At 43.6% G+C, this 20,942-nt stretch overlaps 1 protein-coding gene across 2 annotated transcripts in view; it reads right to left on the bottom strand.

Annotated features, from left to right (window-relative positions):
• Window positions 1-20,942, bottom strand: part of SMARCA5 (SNF2 related chromatin remodeling ATPase 5) — a 48,533-nt gene that overhangs the window by 7,563 nt on the left and 20,028 nt on the right. Inside the window, exons 10-20 of one of the 2 annotated variants that reach the window (XM_032788379.2) lie at window positions 19,774-19,883; window positions 19,222-19,448; window positions 12,513-12,634; window positions 12,278-12,430; window positions 10,982-11,114; window positions 9,829-9,977; window positions 9,486-9,605; window positions 9,139-9,249; window positions 7,946-8,059; window positions 7,596-7,718; window positions 2,267-2,399 (exon numbers count right to left, since the gene is read on the bottom strand). In XM_032788379.2, coding sequence (XP_032644270.1) covers window positions 2,267-2,399; window positions 7,596-7,718; window positions 7,946-8,059; window positions 9,139-9,249; window positions 9,486-9,605; window positions 9,829-9,977; window positions 10,982-11,114; window positions 12,278-12,430; window positions 12,513-12,634; window positions 19,222-19,448; window positions 19,774-19,883 — 1,495 coding nt within the window. Of the gene's footprint in view, window positions 1-2,266; window positions 2,400-7,595; window positions 7,719-7,945; window positions 8,060-9,138; window positions 9,250-9,485; window positions 9,606-9,828; window positions 9,978-10,977; window positions 11,115-12,277; window positions 12,431-12,512; window positions 12,635-19,221; window positions 19,449-19,773; window positions 19,884-20,942 lie in introns of both variants that reach the window. The other variant, XM_075066290.1, reaches the window with a different exon arrangement.

The raw sequence follows: 20,942 nt of genomic DNA, 5'->3' as shown, positions 1-20,942 counted from the left end.
CAGCATCCACTCTGTTACAGCAACGAGATCCCTCGTCGTTGGAAATGTCTCCAGCGTGGAGGGAACAGTAAGCTCGACCACAGTGTATACCGGGGAGCTGTCAGGCACTGGATTCGACAGTGCCGACATCATCAGTGTCTCGACAGTGTCGGTGCCGGTGCCAGGCGATCCAGCTTAGACAGGCTCTCTGGCTGCGGTGCAGTTGGCACGGAAGCAGCAGGAGCAGGGAGCTCAACCACAGTGCAGTCAGGCACTGGATTCGACGGCCCTTGTGGGACCGGGATGGACAGTGCCGATGATGTTGGTGCCTCAGCAGGTGTCGGTGCCGGGCGATCCTACTTAGACGAGCTCTCTGACTGCGGTGCCATTGGCACGGAAGCAGCAGGAGCAGGAAGCTCAACCACGGCGCATGCCGGGGAACTGTCAGGCATGGCAGGAGGAGTCGTGGGCTCTCTCGACCTCGGAGAGAGGGAGTGGTGCCGAGTCGACTTCGGTGCCAGCGACAGCCGGTGTCGAGAGGCCTTGGCAGTGCCGGTGGGGTCCGGTGCCGGGGAGGCGCTTCTGCCCACCAAGTGGCCAGCGCTTGGTGCAGAAGGTGGAGAGTAAGTGAAAGTCCCACTCCATGTTGTTCTCGGCTTAAAAGCCTTGCAAATGGGGCACTTAGCTGTGAAGTGCAATTCCCCAGGCACCTCAAACAGGAGTCGTGCGGATCTCCTGTCTGTATCGGCTTGTGGCAGGCCGAGCACGATTTAAGAACCGGCTCCGGCACCAGTTGCGGGGAAGGGGCTACTCCCCGAACCCCGCTAACTATTACTAAACTAACTATGCTAGTAAAGAAAAAACGTATAAGTATATAAATATATATAAAAGGATAATAACTATATACACGAGAACTACGAGTAGCTAGGGAAGTGGAGGTCAGCTAAGCGCGCTCCACTGTTCCAACGACCGACACAGGCGGTAAGAAGGAACTGAAGGGGGCTGGGTTGGCAGGGGTATATATCCAGCGCCATAGCGGCACCACTCCAGGGGGCGCCCAGCCGACCCACCAAGTGTTGCTAGGGTAAAAATCTTCCAACGAACGTGCATGTGGCGCGCATACACCTAACTGGAAAGGATATGAGCAAGCACTCGAAGAAGAGCCTCCAGTTTAAGTCATAACCCAAATACGCCAAAAGTTCCATTCTGGCACACCTTGTCAGATGTGTCAAAAGGGGACTCCTCTCTGGCAAATCTGATGTCTGCCAGAAAATGACGATCTCCCCAAAGTGGGGCGGACAGCTCTGTGCCTGAGGTGTCTCTTCATCCACAAGTCTACTTCCCATCATGTCCAAAGCCAGTGTTACTAAAGAGGGGGTTGGTCAGAGAGAGAAGAGAAGTGCAGCTGAAGGTGCCACAGGGGCAGGCCAATCCACTCCACTCTAGGACTGGATCATCTTCCAACAAGCCTCCTGTGGTTCATCAGAGCAGAATGAGGAGCTGCGCTGATTGGACAGATCTGAAAAGGTAGTCTCTCCCCATTCCAAATTAAGAGAAAAAGCATTTCTCTTCAGTTCCCCCCACATCATTCATTAGAGTGAACATTCACAATAACAAAGGAAAAGAGAAGAGTTTTGTCTAACAGGAAAGCGGAGGTGGGACTTGGAAACATGGAGCCAGTTTACCTACTCTGAGCAAGTAACTGGACTAGGCAGACGGGACAGGGAGTCAGCAGATGCTCTCCTACTCAGCACTGCTGGCCAGTTATGACTATAGAAGCTTATGGGCAATCTCTGCAGAGAAGTCCTATTGCTACATACTCCCTCCCCACCCACAGGGCACAGCTGCCTCTGCACAGGAGTTGCAACTCAACACCCCATTGCTACTAATATGAGGTAGGCTAGGACTGAGGCAAGAAGGATGAAGGGCTGATGTCTAAAACTGTTGGAGACTGGGGGCCAGACTTATAAAAGTATTTAAGCGAAAGATGCAGACAAGTGCCTATTGGGATTTTCAAAAGTGCCTAAATACCCAACTCTCCTTTATTTCAATCTCAGTGCAGCTTTAAACTACTGAGTGGCTATACGTGACTAAATAACCCAGGTCCTTTCCCAACATCATATCAATTATTTCACCATGTCTTAGAGCCGTTATCTAAACTCAAAAGCAAAAAAAAAAAAAAAAAAAAAAGTTTACAGGCATTTCAAACTAGAAAAGTGCCAAAATACATCAGGTACCATCCTCTACAAGTTAGTTATATGTTCACATCATTCAAGGAGAATATTACCTGAATACTCAATGACTTCCTCTGGGGTTTTTCCTTCAACTTCACGAGCTATATTTTCAATATCGTCACGGCCCCATTTTTCATTAGCTTTGATGAACTGGTTAAAATCTCTCTTATTCCAGTTAGTAAATCCCTGAAAAGCAATAAGCAGCAATAGAGACATCTTTTAGTTAACTGTGTTGGGTTTTCTTCATTTAAAAAACAAACCAAGATATTAATTTCAATGTAAATGCGAAAAAAACACACATACAAGGCTCTAGGTGTCTTAGCACAATGGCTCTCAACTTTTCCAGACTACTGTACCCCTTTCAGAAGTCTGATTGGTCTTGTGTACACCACGTTTCACTTCACTTAAACTATTTGCTTACAAAATCAGACATAAAAATACACAAGTGTCACAGCATGCTACTACTGAAAAACTGCTTTTTTTATTTACCATATAATTATCAATTGGAATATAAATATTCTACTTACATTTCAGTCTATAGTATATAGAGCAGAACAAGTAATTGTCTGTAGGAAATTTTAGTTTGTACTGACTTTGCTTGCCTGTCATAAAACTAGGCAAATATCTAGATGAGTTGATGAACCCCGGGAAGACCTCTGCATACCCCAGGAGTAAATGTACTGGTTGTGAATCACTGTCTTAGCACAACAACAAAACACAGCAGCATTAAAATCTGTTCTTTACCAGTACAGTTTGTTTCATGCTAATGTGAAAACATTTTCTCCACCTGAGCAGAGGGGAAAAGAGGTTACTTCCCACTCCCAATACTGTTGCATAGGAGGATCCCAGAATTATAAACATTATCCCCAATTGCCTCTCTCTCCAGTCTCAAATCCATTTTTCCTTTTAAAGGTCCTAAATAATCAAAAACACCCCCCCCCCCCCACCTTCAAAGGTTTTCTCCTTATAGAGGCATCCATGGAAGTTCTTTGAAGGGAATAAGCTCCCTCCTCAGAAGCTGATACTCTTAATAGCTCCATTGGTCATAGATAGCAGAACCACAAAATAGATGTTAAAAATCATCTAGCATGACTCAGTCCATTTTGCAAGAATAGTCTCTACATCTCTCCCATGCACAAATGCTTTTGCCCTAACAGAAAGATTAGCTCTAGGTTTGAACTGGTGGGCTTCTGCCCACCCTTATACAGCAAAGAATGCTTAAATAAATGTCAGTAGTAAACATCCCTGATGAGGATACTTATCCACTAGGAACTAAACTGGCTTATAAAAAAAAAATAAAAATACTCCGATATTCCCCAACAGCTACCAGATTATAACCTGTTGAGTACCAAATTGGTCATTTTGAGTTTAAAGCATTTCCCCGCCCCCCCCCAACGTCTTAACTTTTATCTATCATTTGAATATTTTAAAAAAATAACATTCAGCCAGCCACATCATTTTAGAGACAGCTCACTTGATGTTACTAGAAAAACTAGTATCAGAACATTAGAGAAGCTGAATTAATATCTGCTTAGTTATTTATCCTCCATTCTGTGTCTAGTTTATTTCCTTCTCAGAGCAGAACTTTGTTCATTATATCAAATTTCCCCTCTTCGCCTGTTGCCTCATGATAGCTTGGGAAATCTGTCTATGTAAAACTGATGAATTCCGATTGATTAATTAATTCAGTGTATAACTAACCCTTAGTGCATATTAAAATCAGTTGTTGCTCACACAAACCATGTCATGTTACAAAGCAGCTACAGGACAACAAATAAGTTGTTAACATGGAATGACTTTACTGAGGCAATCCAACGGACATGCTAAAGAGAGACTGACCAAGTGAAGGAAATTTGTTATTCCAGGTTGTCTGCAGGGAGGGAGTTGGGGCAATAGAAATTCCCCAACAGAACAGAACACAGGAAGAAGTGCTCACAGTTGCTGATAAAAGGCACATGTTCTCTGAGCTAGACAAACCATTTTACTATTGGACCTGAACAGGTGAGAAAGAGCTTGAAGGCTTAGCAGGAGAGAAGAATCTGGGTACTCAATGAACTGGCCTAAAACGAACTCAAAGTGGTGAGGACAATGGAGGGAAGGTTATTGCATGTGTTTGTAAGTCTCTATGCTTCCGCTACACAAGGGGGTGTGAGTGAGTGTGCGCGCACACGCTGGGGGCGTGTTTAAGACGGCTTTGCAAACCTCCAAGTTCTTGGAGGTAGTCTGGGAAGGGATGTGCTTAAGCTACTGGGGAGACTGGGGGTAGGGGTTAGCATTAGTCTTCTGGCCTAGGGCAGCTGGACTGCAGAGAGTCTGAGGCCTGGTCTACACTACGCGTTTAAACTGATTTAACGCTGTACCCGTCCACACTACGAGGCCCTTTATATCGATAAAAAGGGCTCTTTAAATCGGTTTCTGTACTCCTCCCTGACAAGAGTAGCAGCGCTAAAATCGGTATTACCATATCGGATTAGGGTTAGTGTGGCCGCAAATCGACAGTATTGGCCTCCGGGTGGTATCCCACAGTGCACCACTGTGACCGCTCTGGACAGCAATCTGAACTCTGATGCAGTGGCCAGGAAAAGCCCCATGAAATTTTGATTTTCATTTCCTGTTTGCCCAGTGTGGAGCTCTGATCAGCACAGGTGGCAATGCAGTCCCAAATCCAAAAAGAATCCAAAGAGGCTGACCCTCCGATGGACATTACGGGAGCTCTGGATCTGATCGTGTATGGGGAAACAAATGTTCTATCAAAGTTTTCTGGTTACAAGAGACGAAATGCCAACAGCGTTTTGTAAAAAAAGATTAAGGTACACAGTGCTGCGTTGACAAGCATACGGGAAGCCAGACTCAGATGGAGCTCCTGGGAGGGGGAGGAGAGGGATGGGAGGGAGGGGGTAGTGAGGATCAGCTATCCCAACAGTCCACAGCAGTCTCCGAAAAGTATTTTGCATTCTTGGCTGAGCTCCCAATGCTGTAGGGTCAACACATTGTCGCGTGGTTCAGGGAATTAGCTTCGTCATTTACTCCGCCCCCCCCACACACCAGTGAAAGAAAAGGGAATGAGATCGTTTTTGACTTCTTTCAGTGTCCCTATGTCTACTTGAAATGCTGCTTGGTAGACGGATGCTGCAGGCAGTGAAGGCAAAGTTATCCACTCCTTCCCCGTGCCCAGTGGCAGATGGGCAGTAGACTGGTACTAGCCCTCCTGTTATACCCATGCGTGCTCTGGCTGGGCTTAGGTGAGGCTGGCGGGTGGCTCTGGGTGAAATAGGAATGATTTGGTCATTCCCAGTAGTGATACGAACGGCTGTACACCTCTCATCATAGCACTGGGCTGAGCTCATCAGCCCTCCCTTCTGTGTAAGAAAAGATTCTGTCCTGCTGGACTGTCACATAGCAGCGGCATGCTGGCTCCTCTCCCTCGCAGCCGCTTAATGTCCTCCGGACTGTCTAGCCCGGGAGGCTGCTTCCCATTTATCTCAACTACAGTCAGCGTTTCTTATTGCTTGCATTCTTTATACTTCATGAGACAATATGGGGGGGACACTGCTACGGTATAGCCAGGGAATGATTGGAGGGAGGATGGGAAGCAACGGGTGGGCTGGTTGCAGGGGCACCCCCCTGTGGAAATGGCATGTAGTCAGTCATTTCTGCGGGATCTGGATGGGAGCAGCTTGTCTTCTTGAACATGGTTCTTAGTTACACCTGCCCCATATTCTAGGCAGGACTGACTCTATTTTTAGAAACACGAAGGATCCTTCGTGTTTCTAAAAATAGAGTCAGTCCTGCCTAGAATATGGGGCAGGTGTAACTAAGAACCATGTTCAAGAAGACAAGCTGCTCCCATCCAGATCCCGCAGAAATGACTGACTACATGCCATTTCCACAGGGGGGTGCCCCTGCAACCAGCCCACCCGTTGCTTCCCATCCTCCCTCCAATCATTCCCTGGCTATACCGTAGCAGTGTCCCCCCCATATTGTCTCATGAAGTATAAAGAATGCAAGCAATAAGAAACGCTGACTGTAGTTGAGATAAATGGGAAGCAGCCTCCCGGGCTAGACAGTCCGGAGGACATTAAGCGGCTGCGAGGGAGAGGAGCCAGCATGCCGCTGCTATGTGACAGTCCAGCAGGACAGAATCTTTTCTTACACAGAAGGGAGGGCTGATGAGCTCAGCCCAGTGCTATGATGAGAGGTGTACAGCCGTTCGTATCACTACTGGGAATGACCAAATCATTCCTATTTCACCCAGAGCCACCCGCCAGCCTCACCTAAGCCCAGCCAGAGCACGCATGGGTATAACAGGAGGGCTAGTACCAGTCTACTGCCCATCTGCCACTGGGCACGGGGAAGGAGTGGATAACTTTGCCTTCACTGCCTGCAGCATCCGTCTACCAAGCAGCATTTCAAGTAGACATAGGGACACTGAAAGAAGTCAAAAACGATCTCATTCCCTTTTCTTTCACTGGTGTGTGGGGGGGGCGGAGTAAATGACGAAGCTAATTCCCTGAACCACGCGACAATGTGTTGACCCTACAGCATTGGGAGCTCAGCCAAGAATGCAAAATACTTTTCGGAGACTGCTGTGGACTGTTGGGATAGCTGATCCTCACTACCCCCTCCCTCCCATCCCTCTCCTCCCCCTCCCAGGAGCTCCATCTGAGTCTGGCTTCCCGTATGCTTGTCAACGCAGCACTGTGTACCTTAATCTTTTTTTACAAAACGCTGTTGGCATTTCGTCTCTTGTAACCAGAAAACTTTGATAGAACATTTGTTTCCCCATACACGATCAGATCCAGAGCTCCCGTAATGTCCATCGGAGGGTCCGGGAACTATGGGATAGCTACGGAATAGCTACCCACAGTGCAACGCTCCGGAAATCGACGCTAGCCTCAGACCATGGACGCACACCGTCGAATTAATGTGCTTAGTGTGGCCGCGTGCACTCGACTTCATACAATCTGTTTTATAAAACTGGTTTATGTAAAATCAGAACAATCCCGTAGTGTAGACATACCCTGAGAAGGGATACTAGGGAGAGCCAGAGGCAAGAGGTAGAGCCCTGATGCTGTTCAGACTCAGTAGGCTTAGATGCCCACAGAATCCACTGTTTGGATAAAAAAAACAATAGCATGGTGAGAGTGTCCACCAGGGGAAGCGCAACAAGGCCTGTGACACCTTGGAGCTAATTTCTCCTAGTGTCATTCTGGTTTGTATCGGAATATCTGTTGAAGAGAAAGATGCTAGAACCAGATTCACAATTGCAGTTCGAGAACCAGTGGTCTAATTCCACAGAGTCAATAGGCTTTTCCTATATCAATCTATAAGATAAAGCAAATGAAGGTACAGCTGGAGGTTATTTTAAGAGAATGACCATACCTGGGTTAGTAGTTTCTCCTTTTCTTCTAACTCTTCATCATTAAGGGGATCAGCTTCATCAATTTTAATCTGTTCTTCCTTTTGTGCTTGGGCAGCATTTGGCAAGTCTGGATTACGAGGTACCTGAGAGAGAAATTTCATCAGCTTTTACATTTCAGTTTCACAGAAGTTAACCAGAACTCTCCAGATAAGAGCTTAATATTTTTTCAGCATGCAAAACAACAGTACTCCATCTGAATTATGAGTGACAAAACAGCACACAGTGTCACCATCATTAAAATACTTTTAATTGCATAATTAAAGTTTCTCAAGACAGAAGAGAACATGCTGTATAAGATCAGTTTTAATACCTTGTACCCAATAGTTTTTCTGTAATACAGAATCTCTTTTTCTAGTAGTTCAAACAAACGTGGAGGAAAGAACTGGAAATCTTGAACATTAGGCTGTTTTGGAGGTCGTGGAGCCTAAAAAAAACCAAAGATATACTTTACATTTAATTCACTTTCAAGTTTAGTATCTTTCGCTTATAGTTAAATTCATTCAGAAACCCCAGCTGACTAACCCTAAAGAACAGAGCTTGCTGATTATAGAAGCCTCTAAATCTTTTGAAAGGTAAGACTAACTCACTTTTGTGAGTATGTTTATTTGCTTTAACCTTGTAAATAATTTTAATTTCCTTTTTGTATTTAGTAAGTCTTCATATGGTTTACTATAGGATTGGTTTCAAGTGTTGTATTTGATGAGAGACCTAAAGCATAAATCGACCTGGGGTAAGTGACTGGTCCTTAGGGATTAGGAGTAATTTAAATATTGCTGTGAATTTTGGTGTAAGGGGCCATATATTACAGAGACATGCTCATCTGTGTGGGATGACAGACTTTGTGACTCCCTTTTAAGGCTGTTAAAGTGCTTTAAGACTCTGAAGTTGGTGGGTGAAATCTAAGTTTTAACTATCAACAGTTTGGGGTTTGTGCCATGGTTTTTAACAATTTGGTACTCATGCTCTTGTGCACAGTAAGGAGCATCACACCGTCACAGCAAAACACTACTTCAGAATACTGTATGAGGAAAGTTGCTGTTCATATTGTAGAAAGAAGGGTAACACTGCACATCAAATGTAATTTGGGTTGTTTTTTAAGGAGTTAGAAACCAAGTGAATAATAAAACATTTCAAGCAGGACCACTGGGAAGGCCAAAGAATTGCTTGAGGAAAAAGTTTATTTAAGACAAATCTACTTAGTTATTTAGAATCTAATTCTAGACTTCTCACCCTCGTCCTTATCTTCCACCACCTTTTTGAAAGATATCATTCTCCTTTTAATCTCTCTCTCCCTCCATGAGCCCTATGTTGAGAGTCCTTTGAACACTCCAGTTTGCATCTTTAAAAATGACTTTATATACACCAGTCATTTATTTTACAAAAATTTTCCACTAATGGAAATTTACAGAAGTGTACAAATTGATTTATAGTTGGAAGCAAGTTAAGATAAGTCTGTCTTTTGTACATTTCATTCATTTTCTGGTTTAAAGTCAGTCAACTCACTTTCGGTGCTTTCGGTTCACTGACACGAAGAGCTTCCCTGAAGTAAGCATCAACAGCATAGTTGGCTTTTCTTTCTCGTTTAGGCGGCTCAATCCACTCTGTGAATGCCATCTGTAAGATTAAAGAAATAAATTAAAGGGACCTCAAGTTCTATAAGGTATTTTATACAAAGTATACATTTTACACAAAACTAGAACTAAAGTACCTGAAACAATAAGAGCCTTCCACAAATTTAACAAGCAAAGGAACCCTCGTATTATGTATCACATGTTCACCAAACCAGTAACATGCAATAAGTGTATACAAATACTACCAGTGAATTCTTCCAAAACAAATCCAGATATTACCTTTTGTTTCTCTCTATAATCTTCCCCTTCAAAGTTGTATACACTGGACTCTGTATCCATTGTAAAATTTCTAAGTGAACTTTCGCCCATCTTTGAGAGTTTCTCATTCATTTCTGCAGTCTGGAAAAAAGTTATCAATGAGTAACTTTTCAAAAAAAGGCTCCTCCTTATTCATGATCACACACTCCAAAAATGACTTACTAGTATGAATCTTAGTGCCAAAAAAAACCACACTCCTGATCTACTATAAAAAATTTCAGACTGAAATTTACAATTGCATTTGTAATGTTATTCAAATTATCCATAGTAGTAACATCTCAGGTCTCTTTAATTTGCACCTCACCTTCTTTGCACCTCTTTCCAAAATACCATCAATATCATCATCAGTAATCTCACTCTCCTTTGAAGCAAACACATGTGTAGCTCCATGTCGAATCATCTGCAGCATTTCATCTTTTCCTATTTTATTCAGATTTTGATCCACCAGTCTTCCTGAAGATAAAAATATTGGAGGACAATACCTTATTGCAGAGTTTAGTGATTTTAGGCCAATCACTTGGATGTGTCAGGAATAGAAAGAACACTTCCTTTCCCTCCTTGTTTATTATGTTTGTCACAGGCCATTCATAAGTCAGTCACAAGAACTATTTTCAACATTTAAAAAAAATTGTTTTCCTGACAGAAATCTAGATAGTAAGGACTGGTTCTTGCTTAGTAATACAAATTAATGATGTCCATCCAAAAACAGACTCTGAATTTTAAGTCTTCCATGTAGCCTTTCATTCCTGGCCAGCATTTTCATAATTTCAAGTCCACATCTCCCTGCGAACATGACAGCAATAGCTATGGTACTTTTAAAAAATAATTGATTTCAAGTTAGACTACCAAAAAAGCTAGCCCTTGAGCTTCAGCTTTGGCCCCGCTGCCGAGAACAGTGAAGCTCAGGGTTTGGCCCCCACACCCAGGACAGTGGGGCTTGGGCAAGCTCATGCTTCCGTCTCCCCCCGTCCTAGAGGTCATGAAGTAATTTTTGTTGTCAGAAGGGGGTCATGGTGCAAGGAAGTTTGAAAACCCCTGAGCGAGGCTAATGTGTAGAGTTACATCATCCTTACTCTTTTATTCCATTACTCTAAGACTAGACACAGAAGTGAAACTTTATTACATTTCCCTCTTTAAAGCGTTTTCACTGTTTACATTTCTATTTAAGTATACTCTTTCTTAGCCATCTGGGATGCCTTAATCATTCCATAATGCAGTAACAAGTGCTATGCTGAAAGACTGCCACACAAGAAAAAACAAAACTTAAGAAATTTATCATTCCCTTCCATCCTAAGAACAAAATATGACATCCTGGCCCCACTGAAGTTAATGGCAAAACTCCAACTGACTTCAATGGGGTCAAAATTTTACCCAGAATTTCATGTGAAAAAAAAGGGAGTGGCAAAGGAGAGAAATAGCAAAGTACAAAGGTAGAAAAGCTGTCTCAATACACTTGCCTTGTTGAATGACTATGGAATCCAAACGAAGTTTCATTTCTGCTCTTTCCACTATTCTTTCCTCCACAGTGTTGTCTGTGATAAATCTGAACACTCTAACAGTTTTTGTCTGGCCAATTCTGTGTGCTCGGTCCTATGCAGAAAATTGTGAAATACTCCCGTCATTTAGCACCGCACGGTAAAGTGTTTGTATTGAAATAAGTACATACAATTATTGCTTGAATTTAAATCAGTTTTTAAGAGCGTAGCTATCGCCATATTAGTTTGTGAAATAAAAAAAAACTTGTACATTTCAGGTTAAAATCCTTTCATAAATCCAGTTGACATGGCCGCTCAAAAAAGTTTTTATTGGCACTAAGCTTAGTTAATGAGGTCTCTTGTACAGAGAACAGTACACTTTGCTTAAGATTCCTGTCTAAAAGACATGATACATATTTTAACAGATATTTCACAGATATTAATGCCAAAAGAATCAGAATAGATCTAGTCTGACGTGTATATAAACTCAGAAAATTTCACTCATTTATCCCTATACTGAGTTTAATAACTTGTGTTCGACTAAAGCATCTTCCAGAGAGACTTTGCTTTCATGTCTTATTTTGAAGACAGTTTCATCTTTTGAACCATCACTGTTAAAAAACTGTCTCATTTTCAACTGGAATTTGTCTGAGTTTAACTTCCACCTGTTGGTTCTTGTTACACCTTTGTGTCATTCTTTCGAACAACCTTTATTAAGCATATCAGACAATATCTACAGTCTGGCTGAAATCCTCAGATTTTCAACATGCTAACGTGCACGCAGAAATCTGGTTTGTACATATTTTATAATTTATACCTTTAAAATGAAAGTTTTAAAAATATTAGCTCTCTTGTTTTGTAATGTGTAAGTTAATACATTGTTCTCTCCATAAAATCAAAGACTGAAATGCAACGTTTTTGGATGTAAAGATTAAGCATGTGCACCCTTATAATGCAAGTTAGTAACAGAAAAGCTGATTCAACTCAAGAGATGATAGTGAAGTGATTACTCCAGTGTCTTAAAATGACAAATTAAGGCTTTAAGTTTTAGGTCAAATTTGACCTAACTGCTATGTCCTTTTTAATGTCAACGACTCTTGGAGCATAGAAATCAGTCTTAATTTTAAAAAAAAGACTGCACTATTGAATTAAAGTGGACCAAAGTATATATAGACCCAAACCCTGGGCACTATGAAATGCACATATATACATTTTTATGGTAGTCCTGTAAGAAAAACTAGTTTATATACAACGATATTTCTGTCTTGGAATTCTTACCATAGCTTGAAGATCTACTTGTGGATTCCAGTCTGAATCATAAAGAATTACGACATCAGCAGTAGCTAGATTGATTCCAAGACCACCAGCACGCGTGCTCAACATAAACACAAACTTGGAGCTGTCAGGTTCATTATATGCATTAATAGAATCCTGCAGAAATGAAGTAGTCAATGCAACTGTATATTTTGAAAACACAATTTTATTTAATTTTATTTTAACTCTTAACACTCACTTGTCTCTCATCATGAGGTGTTTGTCCATCTAGTCTACAATACTCATAATTTCGCCACATACAGTAATCTTCCAAGATGTCTAGTACTCTTGTCATCTGACTAAAGATTAGTACCCGTGAGCCTATTAGAGGTAAAAAGTAAAATTGTTCAACAAATAAATAGCTAAGAATTTTATATATACTAGTTTGGGGGAGGGGGTTTACTCTTAAACATAAGATTGTAAGAACAAGATGACGACGACTGGTAAAAAAATCAATATGGGCATCTAGTTAGGATACCTTTATTTCAAAATTTGAGAAACTGAAACTGACACCTGAAAAATATGACTAAATGTAATTTTTAAAAATCTAATCTAGATTAAGAAAAAGGTATTAAACTGACATTTAAAGTTCTAAAAAAACAGTAATCTTCTTGTAACTGTTGTTCTACGAGATGTCCATTGCTCACATCCATTCCAATCAGGTGTGTGTGCGCGCGTCACAGCACGATCATTGGCAAGTTTTCCCTTAACACCACCCGTTGGGTTGGCCATGGAGCCCCCTGGAGTGGTGTCTTTATGGCACTCAATATATGATCCTGCCAACCCAACCCCCCTTCAGTTCCTTCTTGCCGGCTACCCTGACAGAGGAGGAACGGGGGTGGATATTGGAATGGACATGAACAACACATCTTGAAGAAGTTACAAGAAGGTGAGTAACCGTTTTTTCTTCAAGTGCTTGTTCCCGTCAGGTGACTCCCAAGCTCTACTCTACCTCTGAAGGTGGGGTCAAAGTCAAGGAACGACTGATTGGAGCACCACTCTGCTGAAGGCTGCATTGTCTCTGGCATGATGGATGATAGCATAGTGAGAGGTGAACGCAGGCACAGATGACTAAGTAGCTGCTCTGCAGATCTCCTGTACCAGGACTTGGGCCAGAAATGCCTCTGAAGAAGCTTGAGCTCTTGTGGAGTGTGCCTAATAGGCGGAGCTTGGGCCTCAGCCAGCTCATAGCATGTGTGGATACAGTCTGAGATCCAAGACAAAATACACTGAAAAGAGATCGGGAGTCCTTTCATCCGATTTGCAACTGCCATGAATAGTTGGTTCAATTTTCTGACGGCTTAGTGCACATGATATAGAATGCCAATGGCCTCTGAACGTCCAGTGAATGAAGCCGTTGTTCCCGGGCACACTGATGTGAGGCTTGGGATAAAAGGCGGGCAGGAAGATATCTTGGGTGGTATGAAAATGAGACACCACCTTGGGAAGAAAAGCTGGATGAGGCCTGAGTTGCACCTTGAAGACCATGTAAGATGGATCAGAAGTTAGTGCCTTCAGCTCATAGACCCTCCTAGCTGATGTGATAGCGACCAGTAAGGCCACCTTCCAAGACAAACAGAGCAAAGAGTAAGTTGCCAATCACTAAGGGTAGGGGGTGGGAGATAAAGCCTGGATAAGAGTCAGAAGGGACCATTATGATCTTCTAGTCTGAACTCCTGCACAATGCAGGCCACAGATTCTCACCCACCCACTCCTGTCATAAACCCCTGACCTATGTCTGAGCTAATGAAGTCCTCAACTTCTGGTTTAAAGACTTCAAGGTGCAGAGAATCCTCCAACAAGTGACCCGTGCCCCATGCTGCAGAGGAAGGTGAAAAACCCCCAGCGCCTCTGCTAATCTGCCCTGGAGGAAAATTCCTTCCCAACCCCAAATATGGCAATCAGCTAAACCCTGAACATGTGGGCAAGACTCATCAGCCAGACACCCAGGAATATCAAGGTACCAGGTTAAGGTCCCGCACAGGTACTGGCTGACGAACATGTGGGTATAACTTTTTCAGCCCCTTCAAGAAACGCCCCACCATGGGATTGGCAAATACGGAACAGCCGGACGCTCCCGAGGGAAGGCTGAGATGGCCGCGAGATGTACTTTAATAGAGGACAGTGCAAGGCCTGATTGTTTCAGGTGAAGGAGGTACTCTAAGATGAACAGAACTAATGCCTGTAAGGGAGGTATACGATGCTCCTCACACCAGCATGGGAACCTTTTCTACTTGGCTAGATAAGTGACCATGGTGGATGGTTTCCTGCTACCGAGAAGGACATTCCTGACAGGACTTGAGCTTTCAGACCATGAGATGGAGGGACTGAAGGTCTGGGTGGTGAAAGTGACCATGGTCTTGTGTGATTAGTTCAGGGCAGAGTGTTAGAGCTATTGGGTCGTCCACTGATGGCTCCAAAAGCCTAGTGTACCAGTACTGATGGGACCACACTGGAGCAAGGCGGATTACCTTCGCTTTGTCTCTGCAGATCTTGAGTAGTACCCTGTGCACAAGAAGAACCAGCAGGAAGGCATACATGAGGTGGTCTTTCCAGGATAGTAGGAATGTGTCCAAGAGGGAGCCCGAGCTGTGGTTCTGAAAGGAGCAGAACATCGGGCATTTCCTATTGTTCCTGGTGTTCCTTGGGGAAATCCCCACCTTTGGAAGATGGAGTGTATGATATCCGGTCGGATGGACAACTCGTGATTGCAGAACAAGCTGCTCAGGTGGTGCGCTAGTTCGTTCTGCACTCCTCCAGGTGCATGGAGTGGGCTACGCAGAACTCCCAAAGATGAAGGGCTTCTTGACATAGGGGAGAGGAACACGCTCCCCCTCTGCTTGTTTATGTAAAACATGGCAGTAGTGTTATCTGTCATCACTGCCACACACTGGCTTTGTAGTATGAACTGGAACGCTTGGCATGCCAATCGCACTACTCTGAGTTCCCTCATACTGATGTGAAGAAAGCTCGTTTTGCAACCACAGCCCCTGCGTCTGGCAGTCGCCCAGGTGTGCCCCCCAACCCACCGATGATGTGTCCGTTATTAGGGTCAAGGTGGGCTGTTGAAAGGAACTCCCTCACACACACTGTCTGGAGGTTGAGCCACCATTGGAGAGACTGGAGTATTTGTTGTGGCAACATAAGTATTGAGTCCAGCCTGTCGCGCCATGGGTGATATGCAGAAGTGAGCCATGCTTGGAGTGGCCTGTATCTGGCATGCCTGACACATAAGTGCAGGCTGCCATGTGGCCAAGAAGGGCCAGGCAACCGCACTCTGTAGTGGTCAGGTACTGCATGAGGCTCTCAATTATGCCTGCTAAGAAAAGCTTGTTGACTAGCTATCCTCAGCTGCAGGCCCCCAGTTAGCTGAATAGGCCTTCCTACCAAATAATTCTAACCGTTTTGACTCCTTTGACTTCGGAGTCGGCCCTTGTCTCTCTCATTAACCACAGTGACCGCCAGGGAACATGGCTGTGGATGAGAAAACAAGTACTCATATCCCTTGGACAGGACAAAGTACTTGCATTCGATGCCTCTTGCTGGGGCGGGGGGAGGAGTGGGAAGAGAATGGATGCTGGGGTCTGCCAGAGTGTTTTTACATTGCTCTGTACAGTTTTAATCAGGGTCAGAACAACCCTGGAGGGGCCCTCTGGTGTTAGGATATCAACCATAGGGTCCTCAGATTCAATAACCTCCTCCGCCTGCAACCCCATGTTGTGGGCAATCCTGTGCAGGAGGTCCTGGTGTGCCCTATGGTCTATTGGTGGCGGTCCAGAAGCGGAGGCCCCTGCCATTACCTCATCATGAGACACCAGGGATGGCACACGCTCATCTTAAACTCTCTGGCCTCCTCCTGTTCGATATCTGAGCCCTGTGGGCTGACACTCATTGCGGCAACGGAAGTCTGGGTCACAATCAGTGTTGCTGCAGCGGCAACCTCTGATGACCTGGGCCGCCTGCTCATAGGAAGTAGATGTCTTTGATCCCTTAGGGGCTGGGCGATCCCTAGGTGGTTGGGGTGCTCTAGTATTGGAGACAACCAAACAAAAGCCCCTGGAGAACAAACCCTGGGCCTGATAATAAGCCCAGTGGGTCCAAAAGGGTCATTGCAGCTGAGACTGCCAGTGTGCAGGCCAAGCTACAGGTGCCTTGTTCCTTTGTCTGTGGGAACAGCACCCACTGTGGCGGGAGTAGAATGATTCCACATCTAAGTCCGACAACCATGGCAGCACTGACCAGCATTGCACAGGGGAATCGGTGCCGACATCCCCACACTGGGGTTCGATGCCAAACGCTGGGCACCAGAGATCACTGCCTCTCTAACACTGCTGGCGATCAGTGTCACTGATCTGGATTACCTGGGTGGTGCCGGGGAGGAGTATAAGGGGTCTCGAGATGGCCTCGGTGATGGCGAGCAGGAGCGATGCCGAGGAGAACGCTGCATCATAGCTGGCTTCCCTCTAGATGGCGCTGGGCATGGAGGTACGGGGGACTTGCCCCTGACCACCAGAGTTGTGGTGCCATCAGTTCTATCAATTCCCTGCCAGCTTCGAAAGTGTCTGGGGTGGAGGGTAACTCCAATTCCTCCACCTGGCACTGCCTGTCCGGGAAGTCACTGGGCGCCAGACTCAATGGTCACCACCCAGGGAACCAAAGCCAATGGTGCTGACTCTTGACCCTTGGATGCAGTGCGCTCCTTCCCAGGACGCACTGCTGATGCACCTGAAGGCTCAGAAACTTCAACCTTGGTGAGCGGCCTCTGTCACTTTCCTTCCACTTGTGTGGTACTGGCGAGTAGGAATGGTGCCGGACAGTCTGCCGTGCTGGAGAACGGTGCCTTATTGTGCACCAAGACCAGAGTGCTCCGCAACGATTTGTCAGCACGAGACCCCGCGCTCAGGGTCGGGTTGAGGAAAGAGAGCGGACTCCATCAAAAGCTGTTTGAGATGGAAGTCAAGCTCTTTTTTCGTCCTGGGTAGAAAGGACCTGCAGATTTTGCACCTGTTTGTTTGGTGCTTACTGCAGGTCCAACACAGTTTAAACACTTGGCCCCAAGGGAAGGAAATGAGTAAGGTGGAACCCTGTTCCCTAACCAAAAATATAACGCTAAACTAAGAACTGAAACCTATGCTAAAACTATAGATCTAACTAACAAGCTAAGGGAAGCACTTGTGAGGCAAGCAAACGCTGTTTCAATGACCGTCACAGGCAGTAAGAAGGAACTGAAGGGGGAGGCAGCACAGGGGTCAGGTCAGCAGGACCACATACTGAGCACTATAAAGGCACCACTTCAAGGGACTCCACAGCTGACCCAACAGGTGATGCTAAGGGAAGTAACTTTCTGACGATCGTGCACGCAACACACGTACACCTGACTGGAATTGATGTGAACAAGCACTCAACAAAAAACCTCATTTAATATGGAACTTTTAGATGAATAGCAGAAATACATATATAATGCTGACCTGCTAAAGTCAAATATTGCTATTCAATATTTTACTCAATGAATATCCATAACATTACAGACATCAATATTCTTTACAAAGTCTTCATCCTTAGTGTGAAAATGATATTGATCCTTTACTGCAAGTTATATACAAGGACAACTGAAGACACAAAGGCACACACTAAATAAGGATTTCAGTAGAAACCACCATTAATTCATCTTTTCATTAAAGAAGTGTAATTAAAATCAAGCCACTCCCCCCATACCCTTCTGTAAATACTGGAAAATTAAAATTTACAATGAACTGAGCAATTTGGGATATTAAAGCATTTAACAAGTATGATGATTTAAACATATCTTTTTAAATAAATCATTTAAGAGGCAAGCACCCAGTTGACTGACTTACCAAGACCAGCATTCAAGAACGTGTTCTACTGTAATACAACTGCAAACTCCCTAGCCTGTTTATGGTGTTCATAAATGGCAGAAAAAATTGCCACTTTTATTTCTTTCACATTCAGAAAGTCATGACACTTACCCTTACACTGGATAAGTACCTACAGGCAACTGTCACATGACAGCTGAAACTGACACAGCATATAGCAACAAGCCTCATAGGCAAAAATGCCAGCACTATAATTTTGATTTGTTAACTCCTATCTCAGGTCTTATTCAGAACTATAGTGATGGATGCCATTATATCTCCCAAGGGATAAAGCTGAAATACAGGCCAATGGGCTATGCCTAGGTTTACTTTGTATTGCCTATGGCTGTTCTTTCTTTTTTAAGGTCTTCCCTTGCTCCTAAGTTTTCTACTGTCTCCTCCTTTACTGTGCTTAGGTCTGTCTGTAACAACATTAACTGAATTAGTAAGTTTTACGCTTTGTTCTGAAGGAAGTAATATTTGCAGTGAATCTGATCTCCTGCGGTAATGAATTCCAGAGCCTTTCCCCTTTTGTCAAGAAAGCACAGTTACCTCACTTTCACGTGCTTCCCCTTAACTTGAGTTTCATACGTCCTGAGGAATGTTGCCATTAAGGGAGACTGACATGCTCCGAGGTACCTTGGAACAATTCCATAGAGGGCCCTGAAGGTTAACACCAAGGTTTTGAATATGATCTGGTATCTTATAGAGAGCCAGTGCAGTTAGCAAAACTTCACAGTTATGTGCATTTGACAGCTGTTGCTGAAAAAACCAGGTTACTACATTCCGGACCAAATGAAGCTCCAGTGGCCCCCACTTAGCTGAAGAACAGATTTCAAAGTCCTGATCCAGATCTATAAAACCTTTTATGGATTGTGATCCAATTACCTACGAGGCCACCCTAGCCTCCACAACCTCTATGATCTAAAGAGAAAATACATCTAGAGATTAAATTCCATCTGTTAAAATCAAGTGAATCACACAAGCAATCAGACAAATGATTCAAACAAATCAGGAAAGAAATATGAGTCATACCTTGTTCTTTCAACTTTGGCAGCAACTTGTCCAATACCACCATTTTGCCACTGTTGGTAACCAAATGCATATCTGTGGTGTAAGGTGGACCAGGTTCTGCTCCATCAAAGAGGTAAGGATGATTGCAACATTTTCGCAATTGCATCAGGATGTTCAACAGTCTCATTTTGTCCAGCTTCCCAGCAGAGTTCAATATATCTATATCCTTCATTAAGATTCGTGTATACCTAAATTGAAAGTGATACTTCAATTATGTAAAGGCCTGCTTTTATTGTACAAGTTATAAGCAAGAACTCAAAAGCAAACCCTCCCCCATTCCATAAGAAAAGCTCACTGATGATTGCATAAACAGCAACTTAGCCATTAGGTAAAGCTATCGCAAGGAAACATACTGAATTCCTCCCAGCAGGTTGCATCATAAGCACTTAAATCAGGTTCTGCATAACATAACAGCATTTTTCTGCAGAAGTTGTAGTTTAATTAGTTCAGTTGTAAGCAGCAGATTTCTAGTAAGCTTTAACAGTAATACAGACAAGTGCCTGAATTACTTACCATTCTCTTTGCATTTTGCTTAGACCCACATAAATTTTAACTTCCTTCTTTGGAGGCAAACTCTTTTCTACATCAGCTTTAATACGGCGAAGGAGGAATGGCCTTAGCACCTGGAAAAGATTAAAATGTTTAGGCTGAGTTTCAAATAAAGCAAGAAATTAAAGTCTTTCATGTTTCTAATTTCCTAGACAAGCAAGAGCTATCAATAAAATAGTGAAGATTCACTGAATATATTTCTGAAAACTAATCCACTGGTATTTTAAAGCCATGTTTCATTGTTCCTCCTAGAGTTTCAAACTCCAGACCATAACTGAGTCCTCTGGAAAAATGATTAACACATACACAGCTATCTTCCAGAGGAACACATTTAAGTTTCCTCTGAAGGATTCAAACCAGACCATCTTGAAGAGACACAGGGGGAAAAGGAAGAAGTACTAGCATGGCTAATACCAGTATTGCTATGGTCCAAATGCCCCACCTCTGTTTTTGTTATTAAGCATGGCAAGCAGTTACAGATAACCAAGCTGCATGAGGATGCCCCAAAAATCAAAGTGGCATCACTGATATGAAAAGTTGCAGGAGACAGGCAAAAATGAGCCTGGTCATCAAGTCATAACTCTAAGAGATGATCTCAAGAATTTTGCTTTGCCCCTCACCACTCCCACTGAGTGGTATGAGTTATCTGTGCCAGACAAGATGAGTAGGAGCACCTTACACTTTTGAATTTTCTTCAAATTTTAGTGTTTCTGGTACTTTCAATGTATACTATTCAAGTTGGAAAAAGATTTAGATTCATCAGTTTCATATTTTGTTTTCTCGTGCACTTACATTACAACTCAAAATGGGTGAAATTTTTTTGGTCAAAACTGTTTTGACAGAAAATTGAATTTCCAATTAAATAAAATGTTTCATAAGTGTCTGTTTTCCACAGAAAATTGCTTGCTTGCCAAAAATAAAATACTTCAATTCGGATATGCCCCCATAGTGCCTCATACTACCTATAGTTTGGTTATCTAATGTTCTCCATTCTCCTCTAAAGGCTGAGCTCCCTAGCTGGATGTCATGTCCCACGCTGCACTGCAGCCATGGGACATCATAATGCATCGCCTACCCTCATCAAAAGGGGAGACTGATGCACCACGGGAAAGTTAAGAAGAACAGAGAGCCAG

Source organism: Chelonoidis abingdonii, chromosome 5, assembly GCF_003597395.2.
Source record: "Chelonoidis abingdonii isolate Lonesome George chromosome 5, CheloAbing_2.0, whole genome shotgun sequence".
Taxonomy (NCBI): domain Eukaryota; kingdom Metazoa; phylum Chordata; order Testudines; family Testudinidae; genus Chelonoidis; species Chelonoidis abingdonii.
This window is presented reverse-complemented; position numbering and strand designations above follow the sequence as displayed.